Source organism: Callospermophilus lateralis, chromosome 15, assembly GCF_048772815.1.
Source record: "Callospermophilus lateralis isolate mCalLat2 chromosome 15, mCalLat2.hap1, whole genome shotgun sequence".
NCBI lineage: Eukaryota > Metazoa > Chordata > Mammalia > Rodentia > Sciuridae > Callospermophilus > Callospermophilus lateralis.
The window spans coordinates 61,828,291-61,851,789 of NC_135319.1; the positions used below are offsets into that span (position 1 = coordinate 61,828,291).

At 33.2% G+C, this 23,499-nt stretch overlaps 1 protein-coding gene across 2 annotated transcripts in view; it reads left to right on the forward strand.

Moving 5' to 3' along the window:
* The window catches only part of Tbc1d12 (TBC1 domain family member 12), a 78,376-nt gene that overhangs the window by 24,379 nt on the left and 30,498 nt on the right, over positions 1 to 23,499 (forward strand). For both annotated transcript variants that reach the window (XM_076834873.1, XM_076834872.1), the window contains exons 2-3: positions 4,852 to 4,975; positions 18,197 to 18,312. In XM_076834873.1, the coding sequence (XP_076690988.1) occupies positions 4,852 to 4,975; positions 18,197 to 18,312 (240 nt within the window). The remainder of the gene's footprint in view (positions 1 to 4,851; positions 4,976 to 18,196; positions 18,313 to 23,499) is intronic.

Below are 23,499 nucleotides of genomic sequence, written 5' to 3' on the forward strand. Positions count from 1 at the left end.
ATTCAGAATTTTTTCCCATTTTTAACTGGGTTGTTTCCTTATTTTTTATTTATTTTTATTGAGTTATAGGTACTCTTTAGTGCCTGGATACTGCAGTCTTATCAGATATGGTTTGTAAGTATTTTTTCTTATTGTATGGATTGTCTCTTTGTTTTCTTGAAATTGTCCTTTGAGTCCAAAAACTTGTTTGGCTCCTTTTTATAATTTCTATGTCTTTTATTAAAGTTCTCATCTGATTCATATGTTGTTTTCTCTCAGTTTCCTTTAGTTCTTCACCCATGCTTTCCATTAGCTCCTAGAGAACATTTTTTAAAATTTAACATCTCTGAATAGTAATTTCATTGTCTATACTTTCTTAGAGATGATTTTTGTCCTGAAAGTGATTTATGATTCTTGTTTCTTTGTATGTTTTGTAATTTTTTTTAAATTGAAATTGGACATTCTGGGTATTATAATGTGTTAAGTCATTTTCCCCATTCCTCAGTGATTGCAGATTTGCTTGTGGAGGGCTGGATCCATCTGTGACTTCCAAACTATTTTTGCAAAGTGTGTGATCCTTGTTCTATGTGGCCAAAAATTTCCATTTGAATCCTCCCGTATACTTTAAATCATCTCTGGGTTACTAATGACACCAAATACAATGTAAATGCTGTGGAAATAGTACATGTTCCATACAATGTTTTTCAGATGTTTTGAATCCATGGTTGATTGAATCTGAGGGCCAATTACACTTGATTCTGGTGACAGAGTCTTAGAAGGAGGTTGACCTGGGGTCTTAGGTAAGAAGAGGAAAAATTGGCTCCTTTCCATTGGTGATAAAAGAAGCTTAAGTTTTGTGGAGAAATGGGCTTTCAAAAACATAGGAAAGCAGAGCAGAGATATTCAAGGACAAACAGGCACCGATTTCTACTTCTCCTTGAAACAATAGCCTTATTAATGCCAAATTTGCTTTGAAATCCAGGAAAAAGGCACTATTGTTGATCAATTCTCTTGATATAGAAGTATCCTGATTCCTTTAGTGTCTTTACTAATGAAATAACTGTAGTGAATTGAAATAATACTTCAGTACATTTTTTCTCAAATGCATGTGACATACTTATTCTAAAAAACAAACAAACAAATATTCTATTATTTCTGTGATCCAATAATGGCCTGACAAAGATTTCCTTAAATATCTGTTCCAAAAAAAAATGGGCCAAAAGGGATCTAACTCTCTTGGTGTTTTGATAGATACCAATAGTGAAAACTGATGCTGTGGAAAGGACTGAAACTGATATGTCTATGCCAGTCCCTTTGGGCACTTCCAGACCAGTCAAAATACACAACCCCTGGCACTGGGGTTATGGCTCAGCAGTAGAGCATTTGCTTAGCACCTGCAAGGCCCTGGGTTCGAGCCTTAGCATCACATAAAAATAAATAAATAAAGATATTCTGTCCAACTACAACTAAACACACACACACACAGATTTTTGAAGATCATTACCCCACTGTCACTCGGTACTAGTTAGCCACTCCAGGAACATGGATTATCCCCATTGCCTCAAGAGATGGGAGTCTGAGGAAGGGGGGAAAGATGTTGGCTTGTACATGCCTTTCATTTAGGGAAAGATCAGGAGCTCTTCCCTTAACCAGGCATGCCCCTAGTTGTAAAAAGTGTCTGATCAGGTTCTTGAGTTCTGAAGTAGTTGATTCCAGTTACTTTTTTAAAAAATTTTTTTTAGATTTTGGTGGACCTTTATTTTATTTATTTCTTTATATGCGGTGCTGAGAATTGAACCTAGTGCCTCACATGTGCTAGACGAGTGCTCTACCATTGAGCCACAACTCCAGCCCTTCCAGTTATTCTTTCTAGCTCAGTTCCTATTCTGATATCTAACCTCAGTGGTATCTTTTAAAATGCAAATGTTTTTACTTTGATTAAGCTAACTTCATAAATTTTTCTTTAATGGGTCATGTTTTTGTAGGCATATCTAATAATTCTTTACATAAACCATGGCAACACAGATTTTTTCCTGCGTTTTTTAATGTGAATAGATGGGAGGCCTTCTAGACAAGCAAGTCATGTTAGGACTTGTAGAGGAAGTGTCGTTTGATGAAGGGTAGAACATAGGCTATGTGGGGCCTGTGGAGGGAATTGGCATATTGATGCCCATAGAAAGCCTTTGGTAGAGTCAGTTTTCATGTTAAGAGGGTGGTAAGAAAGCCAACCCCAAACTGCATGCTTGCTGAGGGCTTACACTGTCTGGACCTGAGGCTGAGCAGAATTCCATTGAATGTTCTCATACCCATACCACTGACCGTCTGCAGCAGCTGTAAACTACAGGAGAGGCATAAGGTGCCCTCTGCTTAGAAAGCCAAATAGTTTCATGTTTCTTTTTAAAGGAAAGGTTTAAAAGAATTTTATTCCCACAGAGCATATATTGAAGGATGAATATGGAGTTAAGAGGCAATGAATTGATAAGTTGCAAACACACATCAGACATTGTTTAAATTAATAGACCATGCATCATAGCTTGAAATTGTTTCTTGTAAGTATTCTTGGTCCTCAGTATACTCATTGTCAAAAACCTCCAACCTAGAGATCTTATGAAGTAGATGATGAAGTCACTATATATGGTCTCTGAGATGAAATCTCCAGAGTATTTTAAGTAGAAATTACTTTTTGATGTCATCTATTCTTTTCTTTTTTATACCAAAGGAAATGAGAATTTTCTTTTCTTTTTTAATTGATTTTTCTTTGGAGGGTCTTCTTAACATTATGTATTAAAAACATATATCCTGGGGCTTATGCTGTAACCCAGTGGTAAAGTGCTTACCTTGTATGTGTGAGGCACTGGGTTCAATCTTCAGCACCACATAAAAATAAAGAGAGACTGTGTTTATCTACAACTAAACATTTAAAAAACATATATCCTAACTGCAAGAATGGAATCCTAATTAGAATACTTTATACTCCATGTATGTATAATATGTCAAAATATACTCTACTGTCATGTATATCTAAAAAGAACAAAATTTTAAAAAAAGAAAAACAAATTTCCTTATTATCATTATACTTTTAAGATATATGGTATTTTGAATGTAGCTAAACCTAGTTATTTGGGACTTATTTGTAACTATATGTGAATTTAAATTTTTTTTTTTATTGGTTATTCAAAACATTACAAAGATTGCAGAATCATATTGGTTACACATCCACATTTTTACATAATGCCATAATAGTAACTGTTGTGTTCTGCTACCTTTATCATAGTTTATACAAAGGGTTGATAATTTAATTGGAATCATCAGTACCTTTTCTAATTGGTCCATGATGCCCTTGTTGAACTGTTTTAATGGGTAAATAGTTTATATACACAGGTGTTTACTTTGGTTGGTTAGAGTTTGATATTATAGGTAAAATCCTTGATTCTTATACAAGATTTTTTTTATTTGTTTATTTTGTTTTTAATTTAGATTTTTCATTGAGAGATACTTTCTTCCTTGGTTGTATATTAACTCCTGCTGTAAGCTTTCACGTATGTAGCTATCCTAGGACACATATACATATAGCAGTGCGGGAATCAGTGATGCATTTTTTAAAAAATACTTATTTTTTAGATATAGTTGGACACAATGTCTTTATTTATTTTATTTATTTATTTTTATGTGGTACTGAGGATCGAACTCAGGGCCTTACATGTGCTAGACGAGCCGCTCTACTGCTGAGCTACAACCCCAGTCCCAGTAGATGCATTTTTATTTCAAATAATAAAGTATTACTGTAAGTAAACAGTATTTTAAAATATTAAATTATCTAATCCTTTAACCCTTCTATATAGGTTCTCTTAAACATTTTTTTTGTTCCCAAATTTTGGCTTTATTGTCAAGTATATGAATTATCAATTAAAAGCAAATATTTACAACTGTCATTTTTCTCCTAATTGTTTATCTCTTTAATATCTTTGTTAATGATTCTTCTAATACCTCTAATATAAGCCAGGTGTTCTTTTTTATATTTTTATTGGTGCATTAGAATTATACATGATGGTGAGATTTGTTGTTACATATTTGTAAATGCACACAATTTAATAGTCTAACTTGGCCAGTATTATTCCTCAGGGTTTCCTCTTTACCTTCCCTCATCCCTCCCCAAGGTCCCTTTCCTCTTCTGATCTCCTTTGATTTTCATGAGATCCACCTTCCCAGCCCACAGTTTTCTTTTTCTTTTTCTTCTCTAGCTTCCACCTATGAGAGAAAGTATCTGACCCTTGAATTTGAGTTTGGCTTTTTTGGCTTAACCTAATGTTCCCAATTCTATCCATTTTTCTACAAATTATATAATTTCATTTTTCTTTATGAAAACCCAATATTCTTTTTTATTTTTTAATTTATTCTAATTAGTAATATATGATAGTAGAATGCATTTTGACATATTGTACACAAATGAGGCACAACGTCTCCCTCCTCTGGCTGAACATGGTGTAGAGGCTTACCAGTAGTGTAATCATACATGTATATAGGATGATAATGTTCATCTCATTCCACCATCCTTCCCATTCCACACTCTCTCCCCTCTTCTCCCTTCACTTCTCTCTGCACAATCCAAAGTTCCTTCATTCTTTCCCTCTCACCCGCCACCCCAAAATTACAAATTACCGATTAGCATAAGAGAGAAAACACTCGGTCTTTGAAAACCCAGTATTCCTAATTGAGTCTTGTTCGGTTAAGAAATAGCAGTATAAATAATAGAGATAATTTTATTTAAAATTATTTTTTATTTTCTTTGGAAATAAACATCATTTTTAAATTACTATTTAAAATTTCCCTGGTTACAAAATACATAATTTGTGTAACTTTTCTCTTTTTCAGAAACCTTTTCCCAAAAAGAACAAAGGAACTCAAATCAGTTGTCCATAGTGCTCCTGGTTGGAAATTATTTGGTAAAGTCCCTCCCAGAGAGAATCTTCAGAAAACTTCCAGAATCATTCAGCAGGTAAGTACTATATGGCTATGTAGTTTACTATAATTTTTAAAGCATTCTTTTTATTAATGACCGTATTCAGTTTCATTTTTCTAGATAAAAATTTTTAGGATCATAGATACTTACAGTAATCTTATTTTTTTTTAAAAAAAGGCCACAATATTTTGATTATATTTTATGGTTGAGATAATTCTTTAAAGTAGCAGAACATTGATTTTCTTTCCCAATTATTCTTTGGATAGCTTAAGAAAAAAAAGTAGCCAATCACTCTTAACAGATACTTTGATTTCCAGTTGTACTTGATAACATTTGCCAGTCGTACAGATTTTATAAATATTGCTAGTTGTGAACTGATATTATAGCACAAGTTGAGTAGATTATTCAGTTGAACTCAATTGTTTTTCCAGTGTTCTATCTAAACAAAGGACCTTTCGAGAAGAGTTGCCACAGTCTGTTTCTAGTAATTTAGAAACCAGTTCTTCTAATATCCATATTAATATCCACATTTTTGAGTTACTAAGATTTTCAGATCTTATTTGACTCCTGAATTTGTGTTTCTCAGTAATGGGTCAATGAAGCTGGATCAGTGTGCAGTGTTTTAAAGTTCATAGAAGTTATTGCCTAGAAAAAGATACATAATAAATATCCTGTTTTTCTCCTGAATTGCAAAATTTAACATAGCCAACACCTATAAACATAATCACATTAAGGCAATAATCATCATTCAAATTGGAAAAAAAATCTTCCTCTAAGGATTTAAGTGTTCCTTTTATTGCTCAAAAGAAAAAAAATAGTTTCCCAAGTAATATAGAAAAGTATTTTTTGTAACATTGCTTAAAAACATGGTAGTTAATTTTATTTACAACTAATTGAAATAGAGAAAAGCTTATATAGCAGCTGAATGTAAAACTAGAGTGTTCCCAGACTGTGTGCTAGGTACCCTGGTGTGCAGCAGTTTACACACAGGGGAATCATGCAATATTTAAACTTTTTATGGTAAGCTCACTATTACTCCACATCTGTCAGATATGGTGAATACTGGTAACCTGAAGAAGTACATAGTTTCAACATTAAATGGCACTACATACTTTTTTGTGACATCATAACTTTGTGCCTGGTTTTCCTTAGGTTGCTGTGATAAAAAGCAAATATTGTACAAAAATTAGTATGTGACAGAAAATGGGGGTGATGTTTTATAATCTGATTTTAGAGTTTGAGAAAGTATACAGTATATGATAGGCATTTAAGATCAATTAGTAATTTATTCTGGTTATTTAAGAATGAAGTAAAACTTCAACTTAAGTGTATTACTTTAATGTTTACTTAGTGATAAGATATTAATTCTTATTAAATAAGTTGGAGATAACTACATATTAAACAGAACCATTATTTCTTTGTTTTGACTTAGGAGGTGCTATAAAAAAATTTGCTGAGGTAGAGGGGGAAGATGGGAGGGGAGGAGAGGGGGGATAGTAGGGGATAGGAAAGGCAGCAGAATACAACAGTCACTAATATGGCATTATGTAAGCATTGTGAATGTGTAACTGATGTGATTCTGCAATTTGTATTTGGGGTAAAAATGGAAGTGCATAACTCACTTGAATCAAATGTGTGAAAGATGAAAAAAAAAATTAAAAAAAAAAATTTGCTGAGGGCTGGGGAATGTAGCCCAAGTACAGGGCTTAACTAGTGTGCATGAGGTCATGGGTTCCATCCCAGCATGGGAAAAAAATTACTGAGATACTAAGAGAATTGTTAACCAATAAAGATTGGGAACCTCTGCTATTGTGACACTTTAAGTTTTACCTCCTCTTTTTTATTTTAAGTCTGAAGGGAACTGGTGTTTTTCCAGAAGACCAAGTTCGCCCTCTAGAGGCCAAACAGTATTCTTACTATTTAAAGTTTGTAAAGGTATTCTTGACTCTGTCCATTAAAAAATATTTTTATATCTATGTAAATTAATACACTGCAGCATTTTCTTACTTTGGGTCCCTAGGTCATGTACTGATTGAATAACTGTCTTCGGTGATATTCTGTTTTCCTTTAATCTGTTGTTTTCATTTTGGAAAACGATGGCCTTACATTTCTCTCTTTTATCTCTATTATATAAAAATTTGATGAGTAGTCAGGTAAAGAACACCAGTTATCTGTATGAGAAGAAGAAGTGGAATTGAAATGTGGTTGCCATTCGCTACAGTCCCTTCTCTGTACCTTTTAGATGATAATTTCTTTTAACCGTTTATTTCAATTTTTGAACTTTCCTTTTGTGTGTAGGTACTAGTCTGTATTTTTGGTGCCTTTTTCATATTTCTGTGTGTTGTCTTGGGGGCATGATGGATAGTCAGATCATTGTTCCTCTTACCCCTTTCCACCCTCATAATATATATTGTCTTCTTCCCTGCAATTGCCATTTTCAAAATGGGCATGTTTTTTCTTTATAGCAATGGTAAATTTGCAACTTTGTCTCTGTTCCAACTTAAAAACATTTTTTTCTCAGCTTTAATCTTTGAATTCTGTAAAATATTATAAATATAAAACTTTAAGATTCTTTATCATGTACTCCTTTCAAGTGTATTTTATGTTTAGAATCTGATTAAAAAGGAACACATTACTAGTGAAGTCATGAAGAATGTTAATCTGTTATATTTTAAGATAGGGTCTTTGTCTATTAAGACTGTAGAAAATGAAAAGGTAGCCAGCAATTCAGGTGTAAAACTGCCTGAAAAAAATGAAGAAGTGCTAAAAGTATTAAGATAAAAATAAATCCCTTTGAATTTTCTAGGTGCCTCACTTGCTTTTTGAGTGGCAAAGCAGTAAGATTTATTAGGATATTAAAGTGGTAATATTATTTCATTGTATAATAATTTAAAAAATGTTTTTAGTTGTGTATGGGCTCAGTGCCTTTATTTGTTTTTATGTTGTTCTAGAATCGAATCCAGTGCCTCACACTTGCAAGGCAAGTGCTCTACCACTGAGCTACAATTTCAACCCCTCATTGTATAATAAAGCAAGTGTTCAGAAAGAATTTGCTATATTCTGAAGTATGAGTATAATGAAATTATTGGGCCATAATTCTTTTTTCTAAAATTTTAATGGAAAAATCTCTGTAAGATTATTCACTAAGTAAATAGGAAAGTAAGCTTTGATTTATATAACTTTTCTCTATTAATTACTAATGACATAACACTTTATTTTTTCTTTATAAAATATAAAACATTAAAGGATAATATATCATTTCAGTTTCCTGTCACATTTTTAGACCTTTTAAAATTCATTTTTTATATGAAAAACATTATATAATTATTTTCAAATATGTATATTTTTACATATATTGTATTTATCATATATAATTTTTTCCAGTTTATTTCAAGAACAAATTATCACCATATACATAATAATTAATATACTTTTATATAAAATTTAACTATGTGTTTTACATAATTTTTCAAAGATACATAAAATTTCTAAGTGAAAGTTGGTTATACTTTTTTTATATGTATTTTTTAAAAATATTCTTTTAGTTGTAGATGCACACAAAATCTTTATTTGTTTATTTATTTTTATGTGGTGCTGAGGATCAAACCCAGGGCCTCACACTTGCAAGACAAGCGCTCTACTGCTGAGCCACAGCCCCAGCTTGGCATTTAACTTCATGATCAATTCCCAAATCACAACAACATTTATGGTATTATTTTTTGAGTATTATCACATGTGTTCTCTTGCAGGTATGAAATTCCTACTTGTGGCCTTTTGAACCAGTTGGTGAGCCATGATAAAAATTGCATCTATTAATTATAAATAGTATTTCAGTTATATTTTAGTTCAATTGGCCTGGGTTTTGGTTTTTGTGATAGAGAAAGTTGGAATACAGATAGTTTGCTATCTGACCTTCAAACTACAAGTGAAAATAATTTCAAATGAGCCATGTTACATATAATACAGTTACATTGTAGATTGAGTATACCCTATTCATGTCAAACTGACATTCTTTCAGTAGAAAGTGAATATTATTTCTTTTGGGTTAGACACTATTTTTATATTGGTATCCTTCATATGAAAACAAGATTGTAGTACTTAGATGACAGTGCAAGTTTTTCAGCATATATGCCATTCTGAGTTAGATAAGTTTTAGTTAAGTTGTTACATCACTTTCACACAACTTGCCAAGCAAGGATAAAAAGTTTTAAAATACTGATTTCTTAATCTGGGCACTTTAGACTGTCCAAAAATAGAATAGGTCATTCTTCTCAGTTAAGCCTTTGATTTTGAAATTTTTAAACTTTTAAGAATAATAACATAGAAAGACTAGCATATGCATGCTTTGTGAGTAGTGGTTAAATATATAACAGTTTGAAAATGTTAGAGTTTAATTTTTCTGGTTACTAATGTTATTAGTGTTTGTAGTATTATAATATTTGAAAACAAGTTAATTGGTAATGCTCTTGGTGTAAAATTTGGATAAGTATTACAAAAATAAAGTACTTTCTTCCTCATTGTTAAATTGTGGAGAGGCTGGACTGTTTTCAGAATTTATTTTCAAAAAGTCCCTTAAAATATTATACCCTTGCATGTTTTGTTTTCACCTTCATCTATCTAATTTGTTGTCACCTTGAAAGGTAGTGAATAAAACTACCTTTCTAGCTGCATGTGTGTTCTTTATTCAGAATTGATAAATTATGTATATGCTATGTATGAATAAAATGGCTTTCAAAAAAGTTAATTTGTATACTTTGAAGATTAAGAGATGAACTCATAACAATTCTGGTCCTTTGCTTCTGGAACATGGGAGATGTATCAACCCCAAAAGAGGAGCTTAAATTAATTAAAGAAGACAGAAAGAATTCAAAGCATTTAAGTTTCCTGACGTTAGTCTAGAATTTTGAGGGAAACTTTTTTCTATTATCAGAAATAGAGACTTAGAAATAAATAAGTTGTAGTTAGGAGATACTGAGGCCCTGTTGTTTGATTACATGCATACAGTTGCATATGAAATTTAAAATTTTATTCATTCTGTCTTTATCTCAGTTTTGTTTATTATGTCAGGCTTCAAATTAGAGTAAACAAACAAAATTGTGCTAATAACTGCCAAAATGAAGTTTACTAAGGCACTCCTGTATATACCAGAATGATTAAATGTTTGAAAAGTCCTTAAAATTATTGCACTCTTTATGTTTTGTTTTCACCTTTATTTACCTAATCTCTTGTCACCTTAAAAAGGCCCAAGGTTTTGGTTAAGTTTGAAATATGGTATGGGTTTTCTCTCTCCTAATTTACAGATTCTGGAATAAAATTTAGGATCAGCAAAGGCATCATAATTGGCCTTTTCACCCCAAGCATGATGATGGTTTCCCTAGCTTGGATGAGGTGGTGTTAGGAGGTTCTTTTATGTTGGGCAGAATTTTTTGTTGTTGTTATTGTACTGAGCATTAAGCTGAGCTACATCCCCAGTCCTTTTTTTTGTTTGTTTTTTGTTTTTTTGTGGGGGGCGTGGGCTGGGGATTTAACCCAGGCCCTTGTGCATGCAAGGCAAGCACTCTACCAACTGAGCTACATCCCCAGCCCACCCCCAGTCCTTTTTTTAAAAAAATATTTTTATTAGTTGTTGGTGAACTTTTATTTATTTGTATGTGCTGCTGAGAATACAACCCAGTGCCTCACACATGCTAAGCAAGCACTATACTACTGAGCCACAATCCTAGCCCACCCCCCACCCCGTTCTTTTTATTTTTTGTTTTGAGACAGAATCTTGCTAAGTTACTGAGACTAGACTCAAACTTGTGATCCTCCTGCCTCAGCTTCCTGGGTTACTGGGATTACAGAAGTGTACCACCACACCCTGCCAGATATGGTATTGAGGTGGTAAAAACATGTAGAGGTTTCTTGTTTGTTTTTTTGTTTCTGAAACATTCTTCTGGTTCTCTATAAACTCTTTACAATATATAGGAATGGAGAGTTTACTTACTAATGTGGTTTAACACTAACTCTTCAAGGATAGTGTTTTCATTGTCTACTAAACCCTCAAATTCAAGTTAGTGTATAGATATCAGTGTATATATCAGGCTATTTTACCTTTTCTTCCTTCCTTCTTTCTATTCTTTCTTCTTCCAAATCCCCATATTTTACTTCTTTAAGAAGTGATTTGAAGGCATCTGCTACACCTTCTTTATGGTATGTACCGTTAGGTATAAAACACAAGTCACCAGAATGTGGTAGAATAACATTTGCTACCAACTCAGTGTGTGACTTCAAGTTTGCAGACCCTAGGCCTTTTCTTTAGCAGAACCTGATAAACAAATTTTTGAACTCATCCTGGATTCTTCTTTAAGATCATCTGGCTTTCATTTCAATGAATACATAACTTATTTAACAAATATTAACTGTGTATAATACAGTAAACACGGTTTAAATTCTTGGCATATAAATAAAAATGAGTCCTAGCCTTTGAGTTAGAAAGCAGAGAGAGAAAAGGGTTGGTATACCCATTTCCCCTTCATGAGTATACCTTCAGTGACCTAACTTCCTTTGTATTGCCTTTGCCTCTTAGTAAAAGACCATTTGGCTATATTTATGTGGGTTTATTTCTGGGATCTGTATTCTGTTCCATTGACCTCTTTGTCTATCCTTTTACCAATGCCATGGTTTCTTGATTATTGTAGTTTTATGGTAAGTCTTGAATTTGGGTAGTGTCAGTCCTCTTGACTTCTCTTTCAGTCCTGAATTGGCTATCTAGGGTATTTGACCTCTCCAAACAAACTTTAGAACTATATTGTCATTCACAGAGTAACTTGCTTAGATTTTCTTTGAGATTATGTTGAATCTCTAGATCAATTTGTGAAGACTTTACATCTTGACAAGATTGAGCTTTTGTATTCATAAACATGGAATATTTCTCCATTTATGTAGTTCTTTTTAATATCTTGTATCAGGGGCTGGGGATGTGGCTCAAGCGGTAGCACGCTCGCCTGGCATGCGTGCGGCCTGGGTTCGATCCTCAGCACCACATACAAAAAAGATGTTGTGTCTGCCAAAAACTAAAAAATAAATATTAAAAATTCTCTCTCTCTCTCTCTCAAAAAAAATCTTGTATCAGAGTTTTGCAGTTTTCCTCATATGGCATTGTGTGTGTGTGTGTTAAATTTATACCTATATCATTTTTCTGATACAAGTGATTGACTTTTGCATATTGAACTTGTATTTTGTAACTTTGTGTAATTGCTTATTTCCAGGAATTTTGTGTTGTTGTCATCATTGATTCTTTTGGACTTTCTCCATGGGTGATCTTGTCATCTATGTTTTATTTATTATTCCCAACCAATATAAAATTTTATTCCCTCTTATTTTACTGCATTAGCCAGGGATTTCAGAACAATGCTGAAAAGCGTTGGTGAAAGGAGATATTTTGTTTTATTATTGATCTTAGTGAGAAAAATTTTAGTTTCTCACTATTGAGTATGATGCTAACTGTAAGGAGTTTTTTTTTTTTTTTGTAGATTTTCTTTATCAAGTTGAGGAAGTTCATTCTATTCCTAGTTTTCTGAGAGTTTTTATCATGAATGAGTATTGGATTATGTTATATGCTTTTTTCTGAATCGATTGATACAACCATGTATTTTTTTCCTTCATTAGCTTATTGATGTGATGAATTACACTAATTGGTTTTTGAATATTGAACTTCCTCTGTATACCTGGGGCAAATCCCACTTGGTTGTGGTGTATGGTTCTTCTTATATGTCACTGATTTTAATTTGCTAATATTGTATTTTAAGGATTTTTACATTGGTGGGGGAGGGAACTGGGGATTGAACTCAGGGGCTCTCAACCACTGAACCACATCCCCAGCCCTATTTTGTATTTTATTTAGAGACAGGATCTTGCTGGGTTGCTTAGTGCCTTACTTTTGCTGAGGTTGTCTTTGAACTTGTGATCCTCAGCCTCCCGAGCTGCTGGGATTACAGGCATGCACCACCATCTAATTATTGACATAGTTAGGTTTTAAATAGTCATATATCCTCTAAAAATTAAAACAATGAGTAAAGTATGTTTATCCATACTTATTATTTTTGGTATTTTTATTTTTTCATGTAAATCCACATTTCCATGTGGATTTTTCTGCCTGAAGAATTTCCCTTAAAATACCTTGCATGTCTATAGACAATAAATTCTCTTAGCTGCTGGGCATGGTGGCACATGCATGTAATCCCAGCAACTTGGCAAACTGAAGCAGGAGGATCATGAGTTCAAAGCCAGCCTCTGCAACTTAGTCTCTAGATGAAAAATAATAATTTTTTAAAAAAAGAGCTGGGGATGTAGCTTAATGGGAAAGCACCCCAAGTTCAATCCCCAGTACCCTGACCCCCAAAAAAGTTCTCTTAGCTTTTACTTGTCTGAAAAATAGTTTCATTTCACATTCATGTTTGAAAGATATTTTCTTGGTATAAAATTCTGTCAACAGGTTTGGTGTTATTTCCTCCCTCCTTTCAAAAATTTAAAGATTTTTCTATTGCCTTTAAAAATTTTTTGTATTTGTTCTTTTTAGATACATGTGACAATAGAGTGTATTTTGACATATTATACATATGTGGAGGATAACTTCCCGTTCTTGTGGTTGTACATGATGTGGAGTTACATTGATGTGTATTCATATATGAACATAAGAAAGTTATATACAATTCATTCTACTATCTTTCCTATTCCCATTAACCCCCTTCCTTTCATTCCCCTTTGTCTAATTCAATAAACTTCTATCCTCCTCCCCTTATTGTGTATTACCTTCTGAATATCAGAGAGAACATTCTGCCTTTGTTTTGGGGGATTATTATTATTTCACTTAGCAGGATAGCCTCCAGTTCCATCCATTTACTGGCAAATGCCATAATTTCATTCTTCTTTATGACTGAGTAATATTCCATTGTGTATATTTTCTTTTTCCATTCATCTATTCAAGGGCATTTAGGTTGTTTCCATAGCTTAGCTATTGTGAATTGAGCTGCTATAAACATTTATGTGATTGTATCACTATAGTATGCTAAGTCCTATTGGTGTATAGTATTTTAAGTCCTATTTTAAGTCCTATTGGTGTATGCCAAGGAGTGGGGTAACTGCAAAGGTGGTTTAGTTCCAGGTTTTTTGAGGAATGTCCATGTTGCTTTCCAGAGTGGTTGCAGCAATTTGTTCTATTGCCTTTTGACTTGCATGATTTCAGAAAAGTCTGTAGTCATTTTCGATTCAATCCTTTTTTACATAATTGCTTTTTTCCTCTTAGTTCTTCTAAATATTTCTTTTTAACATGCTTTCATCAATTTGATTATGATGTCCTTTGGTGTAGTTTTATTTGTATTCTGCTTAGAATTTGGTTAATTTCTTGGATCTGTGGATATATTTATTACAAAATTTGGAAAATTTTTAGCCATTATTTCCTCAACTATGTTTCTCCCCAGACTGCAGCTACACGTACTTTATGCTACTTTATATTACTTTCTAAAATTCTGCTTATGTTTTTCCACTCTTTTCTCTTTCTGTGCTTAATTTTGGATAGGTTCTACTGCTTTATCTTTAAATTCATTTATGATTCTTTTGTAGTTTCTAATATTCAAGATCTGAAATTTTTACTGGAGGTTGTTAATTGTAGATTAAACAGTGCAAAAGAAAGTAAGCTCATTGATAATTTCTTAGTTGTGGGGTAAGTTAGTTCTAAAGAAAGTTATTCTAGACCTGAACTAAAAAAAAATGTTTGTAATATAAGCCATAAAAGATTCATACTGACGCATATGCAACTTTACTGCTGGGCAGAACAAAGTCATACATTATTTAGTACTCAACAATCTAAAATTTACAGTGTCTTATATTCAGCAAACAAACTTTCTGGAGGGTCTTCTTTTCTGAGTATCCTCTGTATTCAGTGATGACTTTCCATTCTGGTTCATGACAATGTGAATAATTCAAATTCGTAGCCCTGAATGAGCTCTGAGAACTGTTGGGTCACAGATCCCCAATAATTATTTTTGCCCCCGAATTTTTTTCTTTCTTTCTATCTTTTTTTTTTTTTTTTTGGCCCAGCTTTGTAGTGTTTCACATTTTATATACATAGGTTGGTATTCAGCTAAAAGACGGAATAGAACTGCTAGATCATATTCTGGTGTTTTTTCTTAGTGAAAGGATTTCTTTTTTGCTATTTTGTGTCAAAAATTCTAGTACCCTTTGCCTTTCCAAACAGTAAGCTTTATTTGAGTTCCCACTTCCAACACTGATTTTCAGAATTGCCACCAGGAGGCTGGGATGTAGCTCAGCAGCAAAGGACTTGTCTTACATTTGCAAAGCCGTGGGTTCAATCCTCTACTTCCAAAACAGAAAAGACAAAGAATTCCACGAATTCTACCAAAAGGCAGGGGGGTGTCCTTTCCAAAAAGAAAAGGCAAAAAAAAAAAAAAAAAGAAGAAAGAACCCCACCAGAATTGCCACCAGACACCACAATAATTATGATCATTAAGCTTACCTTGTATCCCCTTTGTCAGGAATCGCAGAGGTTGTCTTTAGTGAGAAAGTTGGTGTGAATTACCCAGTTCACTAAGCAAAAGTCTGTACTCTGTTTCTAAAGAAATAAAAAAATGTTTTTCAATGCTGGGGTTCCAACCCTTGCACATGGTAGGCAAGTGCTCCATCACTGCACCACACTTGTAGTCCCCTTCCCCTTTTTGCCAATTTGCATATATAAGTTTTAGGAATGTATGTGAAAACTATTTAAATTTTTAATCATATATCCAAATAATATGATAGAGCACATTTCTGCGAATATTAGAGAAGCAAAGACTCTGGTGTTTGTACACCTTAGTCAAAAAAATTCCAAAGTTAGCTAACCATATGGAATATTTAGTTCTAATATCTGATGAATTCACCTGAACGTGTTTGAGTTGGATTTTCTGTTATTTGTAATAAAAACATCTCAATTAATAAATAGTAATCAATTTTGAAATTGTTGGTATTTGATACTTTACTATTTCTGAAATAATTCACAATTCTAATCACCTTAGAATGGTATCTTAATTTACTCAGCAAATACTTGAGCTACTCAAGGTATAGATATTTATATAATTTTCAGATAACAATGAATTAATACCATGTTTTTATGTTTTAAATTATTGCCCTCTAGAAATCTAGTATTTTTTTGTAAGCATATATGTTTGGAAATGGTAGACCTCAACTTCTGAATTTCATGTGAAATGTTTGAGTGGCAGTTCTGTGTATACAAAGGTCATTCTTCAGGTACATACATAAAATGATATTCTAGCTGCTTCACTTTGAGTTGCATTCTATATTAAATATGTACTTACTTTGTTAATTTTTTTATGAAAGACTATTTTCATCAAAGCTTTGGTTTTCCTAAACTTTCATTTTTTTATCTAGTTTGTTCATGATGAATTTTGTCTAAATATTTTTGCCAATGAAAGGCTCGTGTTATTTAACCTATACCTTTCCAATCTCATTTTCCCATTTTTTCCTATTCAGTAAGATTAATGTGTTTCCCTGATCTATACCTTTTCATGTTGCCCTTTGCTGGTTCCATTTCAATATTTTCTACATATTTAAATAACATTCATCATTTTTTTGCCCCAGTTCTGATCCCAATTTCACCAAATTTTTGTAAATTTATTTTTTACATGTAGTTGGATGCAAGACCTTTATTTTATTTATATATTTTTGTGTGTGGTGCTGAGGATCGAACCCAGGGCCTCACACGTGCTAGGCAAGCACTCTACCACTGAGCTACAACCCCAGCCCCATCAATTTCACCAAATTTTTAAGAGGGATAGAGCCATCGATTCACATTTTGTAATTGTTTGATTAGTAGGGAGAAATAGTCTTTGAGATGTAATACTAGAGATGGAGAAGATGTAAAACTAGAATAAAAATAATTATAGGCCATGGTAGTTAAGTAACATTATAATAAGTGAAACATCTGACCATTTTCTTCATATATATTAATGTCGTCTCAAACCTCTAGTCAACTTGTGTAACTCATAAAATCATTGAATAATCTTTGAGAATTTCATGAAAAATATAATTGGTACCCATTGATAATCAGATGCTCACTTGGTTTTTTAGAAAGGGGAAGAGTGGGTTCTGTAAATTCCAAGCTAGTATATTTGTTACTGATCTTTGGCACATAAATTTCATAAAGTTATGAACATTTATGAAAGAATGCTCAAATAGAAAAATTTAAATGCATTCATCAAGAACATATTATGGGAATGGGGATGTGCTTTTGTGATAGAGCACTTGCCCAGAATGCAGAAGCTCCTGGGTTTGATTCCCAGCACTTCCAAAAACAAAAACAAAATCTTGTATGCTAAGAATAAATAACCATCCTTTTCCAGGGAATGGAGTGAGAGGCAAGCTTGTGGTGCATGCTTGGAATCCCAGTGACTTGGGAGGCTAAGGCAAAAGGACTGTAAGTTTGAGGCCAGGCTTTTCAATTTAGCGAGACCTTTTTTCAAAATATAAAGGGGGAGCCTAGGGATGTAGCTCAGTGGTAAAGCACCCATGGGTTTAATACCTAGTACCACGAAAGAAAATAAAAATAAAAAAGAGCATATTATGTTAATTTATTTCTTTTAATAGGATTATCAGTTTCAGTGAGTTAGAGAAACATTATAGAAAGTTTCTTAGTTTTAGTTAATTGTTTGACAGAGTTTTGGGCCATATTTTTGGATAAAATGGTAAAGTGTAAAATATGGAGTAAGTAGTATATTCATAGTAGTTAGGTGCACAGAGGGTTAAAATCCAAAACCACCATTTGATTTGAGGTTCAGTGTTATCCTGAAGAAAGCTTTTCAAAATATTACAACAGAATTGTCTGTATTCTATCTCAACATTTCCATGGTTGATTTGACTAAAGCTTTAGAAAATAGATTTATTTGCTCACGGATTATTGAAAGCTGGACTTGGATATTTGATACCATAGAAGATAATAAAAAGCATGTCCTTAAATCTTTTCCTAATTGAGTTTATTTCTATCTTTTCTTCTCCTTACACACTTTGATACTTTGTATGTAAAATAAATTCATAATTTAGGTTGCTTCAGGAAAAATACGACTTATTTTTTAGCTTCCTGATATTTTTACAAAATTAATCTGTGACATATATATTTTTATTATAATATCTTTAATGATACAGATTTAATAATATGAACTGAAAATCGAGAAAATCTCTACATAAACCATATCTCATGTACCATAGGAGTATGAAGCACGAACAGGGAGGACCTGTAAACCACCACCTCAGTCTTCAAGACGAAAGAATTTTGAATTTGAGCCACTTTCTACCACTGCCTTGATTCTTGAGGATCGACCATCGTAAGTATTTAGTGATCATCGAGGGCACTATTATGTTTTAAACTTAGATTTAATTTGTTCACTGTTTCACATAAAAGATATCAAGAAATCAGAGAAAACAATTTTTTAAAAAATTTAAATCCCAGTCATGTATCCTAATAGGAGAGAACATATTGATGATATTCAATTCTTAGGCATATATTCTAGAAATAACTATAAGTCAATATATAAAACAAAATCTTGGCTCTTGCCAGGTATGGTGCCTATGGTCCAAGCTACTTGGGAGGCTGAGATGGGAGGATCACTTGAACTCACAAGTTCAAAATCAGTCTGCATGCTGGAAACAGTGGAGCTTGCCTGTAATCCCAGCAACTTGGGAGGCTGAAGCAGGAAGATTATAAGGTCAAAGCCATTCTTAGCAATTTAGCAAGACTCTGTCTCAAAATGAAAAATAAAAAGGGTTGGGATGTGGCTCAGTGGAAATAAAACCAGTCTGAGCAACATATCAAGACCCCATCACAAAAACAAATTCAAAAACAAAATGTGGCTTTTTTTTAAAATTAATTTTTATTGTAGGTTGTTCAAAACATTACATAGTTCTTGATATATCATATTTCACACTTTGATTCAAATGGGATATGAACTCCCATTTTTACCCCATATACAGATTGCAGAATCACATCAGTTGCACAACCATTGATTTACATATTGCCATTCTGGTGTCTGTTGTATTCTGCTGCCTTTCCTATCCTCTACTATCCCCCCTCCCCGCTCCCCAAAATGTGGCTTTTTATGTCTCTGTTTCAGCATTCTGCTTCTTAGTATCATGGGGAAATTATCTTTTTTTTTTTTTCATGTCATTTAGTATGTACTTAAGATGTATTTGTCCTTGCCCTTTATACCATGTGACTACTGAATGTCAACCAGTTGATATATGATTAAGAATGTATTTTGAGTTCATTCTACTGTCATGAATTTAAAAAAAGAAAATACTTCTACAGTGACTTTTGCTCAGCAGCTTCTGTTCAGCCTCAAAGATTATTGTTTCAAAATAGCCAATGTGATTCTCCTCATTTTTGTCCTTAAAAACTTCTCCTTGTCTCAGCTTCTTTGAGTGTACCCATAGTTCAGTATGACACATGCAGTACCAGTATGGCTTTGCTATTGCCATTGCAGTGTTCTGCTATTTTCAAATAAATATTAATATTCTTTGGGGGAAAAGAAGAATATATTTTGAGGGGCTGGAGGTATAATTCAGTGATGGGAATGTGTGTTTACACAAGGCCTTGAATTTAATCCCCAGTAAGAATCTAATTTTTAAAAATTTCTTAGTTATAGGTGGACCCAATGTCTTTTGTTCATGTTATTATGCTTTGTTTTACTTTATGTGGTGCTGAGGATTGAACCCAGTGCTAGGCGAGCACTCTGCCTTTGAGTCCCAGCCCCAGCTTAAGAATCTAATCTTAATACCCAGAAAAACATCTTAAATTCTCTTCTTCTCAGCTCTGAACTTCTTTGTATTTTCTACAGTGCTACTGTTCTTCAAAATATTGTCAGATTTATTTTGAATCAAAATATAACCTCCCTAAAGCAAGCCATTTGTTTCTTAAACTCCTTTCAACTTCCTTGGGTTTTCAGGAGTATTATTTTTTTTATTAGATTTTTTTCTTTCCATTATGAACATTCTTAGCCTTTCTTGTTTTTATTTTGGTTATATTTCTTCTGACTAAAGAATTGTGACTTTGATACAACTCTTTGATTTGATAATTATATTTTTCAATTGTTAAGAAAAAGCTTTTAAGATATTTTGTCATGAGAACATGTGAAAGTTTTATTTCAGACTTACTGTGAGGTATGAAAATGAAGCAGGCCAGTTCAAAGATTTCTTTCTTGATGGAGACATTTATAGAAAAGCAAGAATGGTTAGAGAAAACAAGAAAAGAATATTTGGTTAAAGCTCTTTAGACTCTTGACTGTCAGCTGAGTAGGTAGATAAATTCAGTTCCCAGAAGAGTTTTTCTAAGCTTATTAAAATTCATCCAGAATGTTTTATGCTTTTTTACCAAGAATGATAATTTCTTACCAGAGGGCATTTATGAAAATACCCTACAAAGTTCTCTTCTAGACAATGTTTCTTTACACCATACTCTATTATATATCACACCTCTGTTTTATTTCTTGCCATCATGCTTTTGTTCATGTTATTCTCACTTGGAAAGCCATTATCTTATTTCTATTTCAAACCTACCCAGTACTTTAAGGGTTAAGGCTTATCTTTTATATTGTCTTTGTTGGCTTGTTAAATCTTCAGTGATTTCTACTTCTTTAAACTATTCTTATAATTTGTACACACCGTTCCTAGAAGTAATGTTCTATGAAATTGACTTCAAGTAATATACAAGACACAATAACCTTATGAAAAGATCTCAGTGTACCAAAAAGGTATAAGCAGCTTAAAAAGCACTTCCCTTTTTGACTCTGCTATTGAACTATATAAAATTGATTTATTAATGATAATAAATAGTGTAGCTTTTTTCTGTTTCTTTGTGCTTGCCCATCCGTGAATTAAATTGATCTCTATTTCTCTCAAATCTAAGATGCTGTGATTAATAATTTTGTTTATCTTTTTAAATTTGAAAGGTCTTTTGGCAGGGAGTGATTTATGTGACTCACATTTATATAACTAAAGCTAACAAACGGAACCTTTACATGATGTTGGAATATGAGGGTGCTTAATTACTTATCCCTCCTTCTAGTATAACCAGTTGAAAACTAGATTTAGAGAAAAGAAGGAAAATGGGCTGGGATATAGCTCAGTTGGTAGAGGGCTTGCCTAAAGAGAGAGAGAAAAGAAGGAAGACTTCAATTTTATTGAGTATAAAACCAGAGAGGAATAGATAGGTACAACCTGAATAAACTCCAATTTTTCTCTTCCAGAGTACCTTCCTAGTAGATTGGGCCAGCTAACATCTGTCCAGTCATAGACTGGGAAGTTTGGAGCACAGATCTGTGTAACTTTTAGGTTTCTTCTGTTTGTGAGTACAGGTGGGTTCAAGATAGCTTTCTTGCTTTTTGGGCATGTGGTAATGCCACTGTTTCAGCTATGAAGTCATCTGTCAGACACATGCAAAAAGAGAAATTCTTCCTCAGCGGGCAATTGATATTGCAAGCTTATTTTTCCACAGTGATAATATAAAGAGGAAGAGTTTCCCTGCAAAGGAAGTTTGTGATGGTTCTACTTTTTCTTTTCTTGGTCTCTAATTTCAATGTATTCTGGAAACTTGGACTTTACAAGCTTTTGTAGTTGAAACTTTTCATTACAGATGGAAAAATATAAGTTTTTAATCATCTGAAGTCTCATTTAGAGGATTTCAAATATGGGAAATTCTGTAATTTTATTCTTTTGTTAATTTTATTTATCCTCTCCTGTTTCCATTCCAGTCTCCTTCAAAATCAAGCTAGCCTTGAAGAGAGGCTGGGGTTGTGGCTCAGTGGTAGAGCACTTGCCTAGCATGTGCGAGGCCCTGGGTTTGATCCTCGGCACCTCATAAAAATAAACAAAGGTATTGTGTCAAACTACAACTAAAAAATAAATGTTTTTTTGTTTTTTTTTTTTGTTTTTTTTTTTTTTTAAAAAAGATAGCCTTGGGCTGGGGATGTGGCTGAAGCAGTAGCATGCTTGCCTGGCATGCATGCAGCCCGATTTGATCCTCAGCACCACATACAAAGATGTTGTGTCCGCAGAAAACTAAAAAAATAAATAAATATTAAAATTCTCTCTCTCTTAAAAAAAATAAAAAAGATAGCCTTGAAGAAAAAGAAAACTGTCCAAATGAACTGATTGTGTTGCCTTGTGTCTCTTCTGTTTCTTAAATTACTGATGCTTATAGCACATTTAAAAAAAAAAAAGTGGGTAAAGCTTTTTCCTTCTTTCTTCTAGCTGCTGCTGCTGCTGCTGCATGTGTGTGTGTGTGTGTGTGTGTGTGTGGTCCTGGGGATTGAATCCTCGGCACATCATAAAAATAAACAAAATAAAGGTATTGTGTCCAACTACAACTAAAAAATAATGTTGGTTTTTATTTTTTTTCAAAAAAAGGCCTCATGCATGTGAGGCAAGCACTCTACCAACTGAGCTACATCCCCACCCCTCTTCTAGCTTCTTTACTGAATTATTTTACACACCAGTGCCAAACAAAATAGTAGAACTCCTGAGGATACAAGTAAAAAAAGTGACCAAAAGTATAGGTTTTTATGTGATACCTTTGAAAAGTGATCATAGCAGCAAATGATTATACCATGTATTTAACAAATAATATTTTAGTTATTCATTATGGTTACTTGTCTTAACTCCATAACTAATTTACACTTCTATAAGAGGTAAGAATCATATTTAAGCTGTGTCTTTTTTTTTTTTTTAAAGAGAGAAGTGAGAGAGAGAGAGACAGAGAGAATTTTTAATATTTATTTTTTTAGTTTTTGGCGGACACAACATCTTTGTTTGTATGTGGTGCTGAGGATCGAACCCGGGCCGCACACATGCCAGGCGAGCGCGCTACCGCTTGAGCCACATCCCCAGCCCCATACGCTGTGTCTTTTTCTTGTAGTTCCTAAGAATGCTGAGTGAGGTACGTAATCTTTTTGATGGATTTATATTCATTCATCCTTTGATTTTTAAGACTGAAAATCCTATTTTAAAATACTTTTCCAGATAGATGAACACTAAATTAGTGAGTTACCCCAAAGCCTTCTCTATATATATGTGTTTTTCTGCTTTATTCATTGTATAGCATAAAGTTACTTAGAGTATACTACTACTTCTCTTTTTCAAACTGTCAAAGACTGATAGGATATTTACTATATGGTTCATTCAACTTTGGATCATAATCATTGAACACCTACTGTACAATAAGTTTTTTGCAAAAATGATGATTGAAGAAGGTGACACCAGTACTTAGGTTAATAAGCCAGTTATTGTTTGTGTGCTACATGAGAAACCCCACTCTAACATTCCAATATCTGTAAATCTTTGGATTTCTTCCTGTAAAATAAATCAAAGCTGGGGCTGGAGATGTGGCTCAAGCTGTAATGTGCTCACCTGGCATGCACGGGGCGCTGGGTTCGATCCTCAGCACCACATAAAAATAAAAAAATAAAGATTTGTGTCCACCGAAAAGTAAAAAATAAATATTAAAAAAAATTCTCGGGCTG